Below are 10325 nucleotides of genomic sequence, written 5' to 3' on the forward strand. Positions count from 1 at the left end.
ACGTGGATATAATGAAAGTTCCTGTGGCCAGGATTTTCACCTGGCCCTGGTTGGCTAGCTAGTTCTCTACACACGAGTGGGCAATACATTGCTATTGACCCTATGTAAAGAGCTCCGCCCAGCGGTCTGGGCGATATGGTGGCACTGCTGCAAGGCTGTAAGAGCAGACCAGAGGACGGCTGTGCGGGGCAGCTGTGCAAGCAGAAAAGCCCAGAAGCAGAGACTGGCTTAGCTGCATGCATACTCGCTCTGAGTGGACAGGATTTTAGTGATTGACCTGCCACCGCGGAAATAAAGTTGGGTATAACCCTTTCACTCCAAGAACGTTTTACTGTCGTTTTCTTTGTTCACACTGAGTCCATAGTGAACTTACCGGGGGCTGAAAACCATTGGCAAGACAACTTAGGAGTTTCACACTTGCCTGTGTATATGTATATAATCTTTCAGTAAAATGTTTTTTTTAACTGTACTATTTTGACCAAGGAGACACACACACACACACACACACACACACACACACACACACACACACACACATTGATTGATTGATTGATTGCCTCTCTGCCCGTAGCTCATGAGTATCTCACCTAATGTGAGATACTTTGGGGATACTCTATTTACTCGGGGAGGGGATTTATTGTTCATCAGATTTTTCTAAGTCCCTGACTCAGAAAAGTTTAAAAAGCTCTGTTCCTTGTACTTTGGTAAGGAAACAAACTAGAAACACAGAACCGTCCTTTCCCCTCTCCAGGATCGCCCAGAGCTCTTGCTGTTCTCTCTGCTCCCCACCAATCCCAGCTTTGCAGATGTCCTGTCAGCGATCTTCGGCTCCCAGGCGCGGCGCTAGTAAACAAGATAGTAAACAGGTACACGAGTGAACGGGATGATTTCAAAATGAAGAGGAGGATGGCACTCTATGAGTCGAGTGGTCAGAGAAGCCTCTTTAGAGAACAGGCGCGCACCACTGATAACCCTGTCACTTTCTGAGGACCTCTGTAACGTCTTGGCGGGTACACTACCTATCGCACGGGGTTCTTGTGAGGAGTAAATGAGATTTTCCGTGAAGTGAGTAGAACCATGTCCGGAACATGGTATGTGCTTTAAAGAAAAAGCATGACATCATCATTTGCTAATGTACAATTTGGCCCCATTTCAAGGTGTGTATGTGATCCTCTCCTAGCTAGATGTGAACCCCTGAAGGCTCGAATTTCACTTAACATTTCTCCTCCTTCGTGCATAATGAATTCATATTAAGATTCTTCTAGGTGCCAAACACAGCGCTAAGCCCTGGAGAATACAAATATGACTAAGGTATAAGGCTGGTAACTCCGCAATTTTCTAGAATCCTCTAGATCTTTCTAATTTTCTAGGACTAGAAGCAGGAATAGCAAATACCTGATGGTAAAGTGGGAGGTGCAGTTACCAATTTCCTATGGCTATAGTGGGGAAAGGAGAACAGTGTACCAAGACACAACCCCGGACTAAAGAGATTGCATTTGATGGTGTGGGCAGTGGGAATCTAGGGGAGGGTTCTAAGCAGAGGAGTACAGTAACCATATCTGCATTTTAAAAGATCCCCTTGCGAGCCATGTAAAGAATGGATTGGAAGCGGGTGAGAGTACAGGCAGGGAGACCACTTAGGGAGAGATGTATGGTTTGGGAAGAAATTGCCAAAGCCTGCGCAGAGGCAAAGCAGTGACACCAAGAAAAGGAAAGTAAAACAGATGTTCAGGAAATGGAACCTGTGGATCGCGATGCCTGATCCCCGCGGAAAGGAGCCAAGGAGCCAAGAAGTGCCCAGGATTTGGGGGAACGGTGGTGCAACACTCCACGGGCAGGTGGGGAAGGTAAAGTTTAGAGCTGATTATATCAAGTTGAAGATGCTTTCAGATTCCCCTGGTGCCTGGTTTGTTTTTTTCCCCAAAACCTATCCAATTTTTCATCATAGTTCCTAGTTTCTGCTTTGGTGTTATGCTTAAAAAAAAATTCTTCTCATCTGAAGTTTATGTAAATATCTATCTACAGTTTTTCCTGTTGTGTCATGTGGGAATTTTTCCTTGAACATTTAAATCTGCAAATGGAACTTGATTTTTGGTGTAAAGTAAGGATCTCTTACTGTCTTACAAATATTTAAAGACCAGTGCCTTTTCCCCAGTGATTCAAAATGCTTAGATTATATAGTAAATAATTATATGAATGTAGTTAATATATGTTATAGACATTTTCTGAACATTCTATTCTATTCCATTGATCTAATTTCTAGCTTTTTATACCTAATATGAGAGTACTAATAGCCCAATTTAATTTTTTCAATATTTTCTTGACTATTTTTTCTTCTCTATGTCTTCTGAATTTTCTGTAATCAAAATGTATTACATAATGTTTCTATATGACACAATTTAAGGCCATGAATTTGCTTTAACATTAAATGTCCATATTGTTTATCTTCCAAGCATTCTGTAATTATATATTTGATTGATCCAAGATTCATGAGAGAGAGTTTCCAAGTAGCTGCATTTTTGTATTGTTTTATATTATTGTAGTTTATACTTTGGCTAATTGTTGGTTTTACAAAATATTTGGTCTGGGATCAGTTGATGTGTACTGTAGTCTAATGTTAGCAGTTTCCAGTAACTGTATGACATAGAATTTAGTATATAAGCTATTAAACAAGCCTCTTATTACAGTCTACTGTAGTCTCATTTGTTTTGCAATTGTCAAAAATAGAAAGGTGTTAAAATCTTTACAACTGTTATATTTCTAGCAATTTCTTTTTAACTTTTTAGTTTTAGATATTTTAATTTTTTTCAGTACATCAAGGTTCCATTTTTCCATGTGGATGGTCCCCTTTATACATTCGACCCATTTCATGTTTTTATCTCCAATCCTACTTTGCTAAATAGTAGTATTATAACTACATTTTTGCCCATCCCTTAAAAATTTTAATGAAAATTTTCATACACAAACAGAATTATAAATGAACCTAGATTCCCATTATCAAGATTGTGTTGTGTTTCCTCCATTAACCCCTTTGATCTTTTTTTTAAAAAGCATTTTAAAGCAATCCCAGAGATCACATCATTTCTACATACTTCAGTTGAATATTGAATACCTTCTGCAGTTGATTGGTGCAAACCAGAATCCAACTAAGACCCACACACAGGATTTTGATGCTGGGTCTCTTAGGCCTCTTTAACCTAAAGCTGCCCCTCCATCCATCTCATCTTGACCCATACCATTGACTTGTTGAAAATAAAAAGTCAAATGTCCCACATTTTGGATTTATGTTTACTTCTTTAGTGTCATTTAACTTGTTTCTCTATCCAACATACTTCCTCTAAACTGGAAGTTAGTTTTAATGCCTGGATTAAATTCAGGTTCACCTTCTTGGCAAAAATACTTTCAAATGGTGCTGTATATTTCACATGGTATATCAGAAGGTACATAATACAGGGTTGGCAATCAGGAAGTGACAGCTGATTGTCAAGTTCATCAACATCCAGTGCATGGTTTCATCCATTGATGATCTTTGCCTAATTAAACTATTGATAAAATAGTGATTGTTCTAGTTGCTTTTTTCCCCATTAGCTGAAATATTTTGTAAAGAACTTTTATCAACTACAGAAGTATAGATGTTTAAAGACAAAAGATAAACATAATCTTTATTCCTTCAATGCCAGTTTTTAAAGTAATGAATTGGAACCTTTGATACATCCAAACTTTTTTTAAACTTTTTTTTAAAGGATGGACAGCATGTAGTTGGACTTTGGGTTGACCAAGTTTGAATTTTTGTCATCTGATAGGGGTCTTCACTGATTTATAATCATTCTTAAGTATCTTTGGCTCTTTATTTATGCTACTTTTGGTTTTGCTAATTTTTGTCTTTAACTTTTGCTACTTTACAGGATATACTTTTCTCTAGGATTTTTAAAGTGTAATCCTATTTTATCAGTGTTTTTTTTTTTTTTTTTGAGAGGGCATCTCTCGTATTTATTGATCAGATGGTTGCTAACGATAAAATTCTGTATAGGGGACTCAATGCTCAATGCACAATCATTAATCCACCCCAAGCCTAATTCTCATCAGTCTCCAATCTTCTGAAGCATAACAAACAAGTTCTTACATGGTGAACAAATTCTTACATAGTGACTAAGTTCTTACATGGTGAACAGTGCAAGGGCAGTCATCACAGAAACTTTCGGTTTTGATCACGCATTATGAACTATAAACAATCAGGTCAAATATGAATATTCATTTGATTTTTATACTTGATTTATATGTGAATCCCACATTTCTCCCTTATTATTATTATTTTTAATAAAATGCTGAAGTGGTAGGTAGATGCAAGATAAAGGTAGAAAACATAGTTTAGTGCTGTAAGAGGGCAAATGTAGATGATCAGGTGTGTGCCTGTAGACTAAGTATTAATCCAAGCTAGACAAGGGCAACAAAACATCCACGGATGCAGAAGATTTCTCTCAAAACAGGGGGGGTGAGGTTCTAAGCCTCACCTCTTTATCAGTGTTTTTAATGTAAATCAATGCACGCTCAATGCCAACATTTCAAACAGTCCAGGAGGGTATAAAACTTAAGTGTCCCAACCCTATCCAAACGCCTTGGACTGAATGTTCTGTTGTTCAGTTGTTTCTTCTAGTAACTCTACTGGAAGTTCTCCCTCAAATGCTAGGGGACTCCTCTCTTCATGTTAGAGCTTCCACAGCACTCATATTTGTGCCCTCCTTGATCATGAGTTCTAACCACACTCCAAAAGCAAACTGAATGGCTTTTTCGTAGACTCTCCGTGTTTTCACTCGTCTGAACCCTTAGATCTTCAGTCGGATGGCTTGGTGCCAGGTCAGTGACTTGGATCCCGGAAGGAGGGTGTGTACTCAGGTTTGATTTGTGCATTAAAGGGCTTCTGGCACAGCTGCCACTGAACATCAGAAATTGTAACTAAGCAGCTCCAAGTGGAATACACCCCAGCCCTCCACTGCATTTTATCTTCAACCTGGCCCCTACCCTTACAGGCTAGGGGTGGTGGCGCCCAGGCCCTCCTCCACTTACATCCTTTAGGGCCATGTTACTTTGAGTGCCATCAGCCACTGTTGCTCTTCCCCAATAAAGTCCCTTTGCAACCTGTGGTAAATATATCACTAAATTGTTGGCCTGTAGATGCTGCCCTCCCCCTGGTAGGTTTTCCTACAGGATTTAAGCCATAACAAGTCAGTTGCCTTTGCTTAGATCTCTCCTACCTAGAAACTCCCCAGGTTATCTAATTCTCCTTACAGTCCTAATGTTGTAAATGATAAAAGGAAGGTCCCAAGCTAGTGACTAGGTAGTCTAAAACCAGTAATTAAACGCTCAAGGAAGTAAGTGGATGGCACACCAGGCTCTGACTTCAAGGGCAAAAGAACCCCTTCCACCACCTTGCCTTACTCTGAACCACCTGTATTTCCTGACACTGCTCAGGAGTCCTGCTCACTTCAGCACTAGTAGGAATTTCCTAAATGATTAGATGATTGATTTAAAAGGATGTCTTTGTTCAAACACAAAGCCGCCACTGGTTTTAACTTTGAGACACAATTTTCCTTTCCTGCCACAGTTATGCTGTAGAACTGAGGCACATAAAGGAGGTCCCTGCTGTGCTCACACTGCTGCTATACTTGCATTTGGACCATCTGTTCTTGTGACTTACTACTGGGCGAGAAGGGAGCACACCCTAGGGACCAGTGGTTTGAAAGAAAGGAGCAAGTTCAAGGAAATCAGTAAATAATGCTTCCTCTTCACCATATTCCAGTGGAATACATTGTCACTAACCCTACTGTTACTGTTAGGGCTTCAACAGCCCTGCAGCCTGTCTTTGGCTCCTACGTATCCTAACCATTAGACGACTGGGCCAGCACACACCTGTAGGCTCACCTTTCCATTCTAACAGAAAGCCCATTTCCACTGAGGTCACCTCACAGTTTTAACTATCTCATCCCCAAAGAAGCAGACGCACGCTGCACTATATAATTATTTTTAATGTCCAGAGTTTATAATACACGGACCAGAGCTTTCTCCCCAACTCCCGTTTATAAATTCTCAATTGGCTTGTGAGGCCAATAGGGATACTTTTTCATGTCTAATTTGGTTTCTGGGAAGACTTCATTCAGGTCCTCAATGGTCATCTGATCAAATGGAATTATGTTCTTCATCTTCTCCAGCTGGAAAAAGAGGAAACGTGTTAACGTCCGGAGGTGCGAAAAAGAATCCAAGGCAGGTTACTGCTACTAGGTGAAAGGTATGTGGCCGTCAAAGAGGAAACGTACTACAGGCAAAGGCCAAGGCCCATCCTTACCTCTTTCTCGTATTCCTCAATCCTGGCCTTTGAGAGAGACAAAAACTCAGCACAACTTTTCACCTTTAAGAGATGGGAGAAATCCTGTTGTGAAACCCAGCTGTACTGCCCTGACCCTGGGGCGCCCGTGGCAGAAGCCCCGGAGCCCACTCCTGCTTTCCAAGGCTGTGTGAAGAATATGCTGCTGCCCTGAGGCCGGGCGGAGCTCACTCTGGGAAGCAAACTACAGCTTTTCCTAAACACACAAAAGCCGTACAAGAGAAACACCTCATGGTGGCAGCACTAGGGTCCTTCAGCAAGTTACTCGTGTAGGAAACCTACAAAACACGTATTCCATGGGGGCCAGTTACTGAACAATCAGGATAAACCACCCACCACCTAGCCAGACTTCTCTTTGGTTGAGCCACTTGGGTTTCAACATTTGGCCTTCAGCACTTTCCAGCACATAGTTAGGTATTTGAGTGGTACCTTGTACAGTTTTCCTACCCAATTCCAACTCCTTAACTATTTTAACAGCTTTGTTGAGGTATAACTGATGTGCAATAAAACACATGTATTTATTTGGAGAGTCCTACTTGATTAAGTTTTGACATTATATACCCACCTGTGAAACCATCACCATAATCTACACGGTGGACAGACTTATCGGCCCCTCCCTCTCATCCCCAGGCAGCTGCTGATAAGCCATTACCATAGATTGCATTTTCTAGAGTTTTATTGCTCCTTTTCATTCACTCTATATTACCAACTACTGGGACACACACAGCCATCAGAAATTAAGAGAATTTTAGAATAAGTAAGAATTTCAACTACTTACATCTTCTTTTTCTTCAGCATCCACCTGGACAGTGTATTTATCCTCTGGCACAGGAACCTTCAAGGCATTAAACTACAAATTTGGATAGTGAGTTGTTAATATACCTAGGAACCCAAAAAGAGGGCTCAAAGCTGTTAAGCCTTATTGAGCATGTGAAATCACACTCTCCATCCCAGGAGGAAACCAGCATGCATCTAGGGTGTTGCAGGGGAAAGTACATTAGACCGGGAACAGGAGCTCAAGGGTCTTCTCAGCCCTGTCACTAGCTAATGGGGATCTTGGGCAGTTTATCATGTTGAGTTTCAGGTTCTTCTGGACTTGATAACCTCAAAAATGGCCCCTTAGAACCTTGGTGTTGTAAAGCAATTCTGATTTCCCTTTTAAATGAACCCCTAGTGGACTGATGAGCAGAAATAATGTTTGCATAATGGAGACGGAGATGGAGATGGTTTCCTTAGCATAGTGTTATAGCCCCAGCACTTAGCACTGTACCTGGTCCAGAGTAGGCCCTCAGTAAATATCTGTTGAGTGAATGGACAAATAAACTTTGGATAAGGTGGATGAGAAATTACAGCTATATGAGACAGTAAAAGAGCAGAGAAAAGAGGAAATCAATGAAAGGGTAGGAAAGATATTAGCTTGTTATAAAGGGAGACAGATGGGAGGCTAAGAAATAAGTCAGAGGAGTTGGGTGGGAACATTTAACCTGACAGTCCTCTGGCTCCCTGATTAAAGCTATACTATACCTTTTTTTTTTTGCATAAGGTCTATAATGAATTGACCCTGAATTCTTGGCATGTATTTACTGTTTCAGTCTATCACTGGAAGACCTTTGGCCCCACCCATCTTTCTTGAGCTTCCTTTGGGATCTGAGAGTTAATACACCCTTCTTTCCTCACTGTCATCCTGGGCATGTAATTCTCATCCTGTTCCCCACCCACAAGCCATGTTACAAGACCAGTGCTTCAGGTGCCCAGGGTCTCACCTTCTTCTCAAAGTCATCAACCAAGCCAGCCTTTGCCACATTGGCCTTGTAGTAAGCCCAGTCAATTGCAGGTGGTTTCTCAGGTAGAGCAGCCAACCTGCTCACATGGAAAAGTAAAAGTTAAGATTGTTCCATAAGCAACAAAAAAGTCACACAGTGATTTCTCTGTTCTTTATTCCTAGGGCCTGGAGCTATCACCACACTTTTCTCTAGGAAGATTGTGAGAATGCAAAAAAATCACTTTCATTTAGAAAATGCATGGGTTTCTTTATGCTTTCTGTCAGAAGGGCATCAGAAATTCATGTGTAATTCCAAAGCACTGTTTTGTTTCCACACTCACTGGCAAGTTAAGAGGATCCCTCTCAGAATGGTACTGACCTGGAGGTGAGGGTCTCATTCCAAGATTTCAGAGAGTTAGCAATGGCCTTCTGGTTTGGAGGTATGATCTCCCCAAAAGCTACCCAGTCAATGGCTTTTAGAGCAAGTTTTCGCCCAGCCATCTTGAGAACCTAGAAAAAAAAACAGGTCAGATCAAAACAGGGCTCTTGGAGAGAACCCTCTAAAAGTCATCTTAAAAACACACAAGTCTTTAAGAAACAGATCAGCACCCTCTGAGCACTTGGTGGGTATGTTTTATCAACTAAAGGAATTAGGATTACTAAATCAGAAAAGGAGAACTGTTTAGCTTTTCAAATTCAAGGTGTGCAACCTGGCCTAAAAATATATTCTCTCTGCCTAGCCGGTACTCCCTTATTCCCCAACTCCTACTCATCCTTAAAAGCCCAGTTCTCTAGTGTTGACTCTCCATGTACCTTTGGAAATATTACTGTGGTAATACTCATGCACCACATAAGTTAGCAATTTAAGTACATTTCCACACAGATTGTGCTTTATTCACTGATTCTCCAGTGAACAGAACCTGACATATACCCAAGCTTCAACAGGCTTAGTTATGTACTGCTGATTCTAGGCCAGAATTTCCTCATCTGAAAAAATGTCTTCATCTGAAAACTGCTCACCCTAGCAGGCCCTTAAAAGTATCAAGTGAAATTGCACACGTCAATTTGCTCTTCAGTCTTATACAAACTTAAGGGGCCCCATATCAGATCCCTAATAAACTGGTAATCCACCTGCACCTTATTTATACTACTTATCCCCTGCAGCAATAGTACATACTCCATGTATACTAGGAATACCCTTAAAAGAGGTATTCAGTAGATATGTGTATGTCACATAAGAGGGAAAATAGTCATGTTTTTGTTTTGTACTAAGACAGAATATGGGAAAAGAGTCAACTTAAATTTAAGATCAATGTCAGACATCAGAACTCTGAAATGTCAAAGGTCTTTACAAGTTATGCATGGACCATAAGAGAAATGGAAGAAATCTTCCCCAGGATCTTAAAAAGACATTTGGTTGGACACTTGTCACTTGCTTTTTTTCCCTCCGGAAGGTTTATGTTTCCTGGAGTGGAGGTGATGCGCAGGTGACTTGAAGATGCCAGAGAAATAAGCGCCCTTACAGAGATTTTTCCAAGCACCAGCAGCAGATAGTTTTCATAAATGAAGGGTTTTTTGTTATTTACTGCTGAATCCCCAGTCTAGAACAGGTCCTGCACCATAGAAGGTGCTCAACGAGTATCTATCTGTTGAATGCGTCAACGAACCCCGCAGTGAACTCAGAACGCCCCACGCGCGGGAATGCAGGAACCCTCAAGTGGGAGGGGCGGGCGCAGCCTTTTAGACTGCAGAACGCCCCTCGGCCAAGTCAACACCATCCCCGGGTAACGTTTCCCCAACCCCAAACCGTGCGCTGAGGACAGCCGTGCTGGGAGCAGACGGAACCAGACAAGGCTTGTGGAAGCGCCTACGTCAGAGGCGGCGGGGTCCTAGCCCCCGCGACCTCGCGCGCGGGGGAGGGGAGGAAGCGGCCGCAGCTGCAGCGGCGCACTCAGGGCCCGGTGCCCTCGGCAAGGTGCGACAAGGGTCGGCGCAAGGCCTGAAGGCGAGAGCAGAGGCGCTCGCTAGGGTCGGGTCCAGCGCCCCAGACGCCACTCACCTTCACCGACCCCGGCAGCCCACAGTCCACACAGCAAGTAACGGAAGCCGTCACCGGAAGGCCTCCCCTCAGCCAATCCCAAAGCTAACGGGGCGGGCATTGCTTTCTCAGGTCAGCCAGTAGAG

General features: G+C 42.2%; 1 protein-coding gene across 1 annotated transcript; it reads right to left on the reverse strand.

Moving 5' to 3' along the window:
* Window positions 1-6005: 6005 nt before the first annotated feature.
* Window positions 6006-10310, reverse strand: ATP5PD (ATP synthase peripheral stalk subunit d). Its single transcript, XM_036899977.2, has 6 exons — window positions 10201-10310; window positions 8521-8651; window positions 8143-8239; window positions 7158-7229; window positions 6341-6403; window positions 6006-6206 (listed from the first exon to the last, which is right to left on the reverse strand). The coding sequence occupies exons 2-6, from the start codon at window positions 8640-8642 to the stop codon at window positions 6075-6077; spliced, it is 486 nt and encodes a 161-aa protein (XP_036755872.1). The 5' UTR covers window positions 8643-8651; window positions 10201-10310; the 3' UTR covers window positions 6006-6074.
* Window positions 10311-10325: the final 15 nt, after the last annotated feature.

This window comes from Manis pentadactyla, chromosome 4 (assembly GCF_030020395.1).
Source record: "Manis pentadactyla isolate mManPen7 chromosome 4, mManPen7.hap1, whole genome shotgun sequence".
NCBI lineage: Eukaryota > Metazoa > Chordata > Mammalia > Pholidota > Manidae > Manis > Manis pentadactyla.

Bases quoted from the DNA above. Each gene is read 5' to 3' on its own strand.
- ATP5PD (XM_036899977.2), bottom strand. From the start codon at position 8,642: ATGGCTGGGCGAAAACTTGCTCTAAAAGCCATTGACTGGGTAGCTTTT. The intron at 8,240-8,520 runs GTCAGTACCATT...CCATGTGAGCAG, and splicing joins AATGAGACCCTCACCTCCAG to GTTGGCTGCTCTACCTGAGA. The intron at 7,230-8,142 runs GTGAGACCCTGG...CCAAATTTGTAG, and splicing joins TTGATGACTTTGAGAAGAAG to TTTAATGCCTTGAAGGTTCC.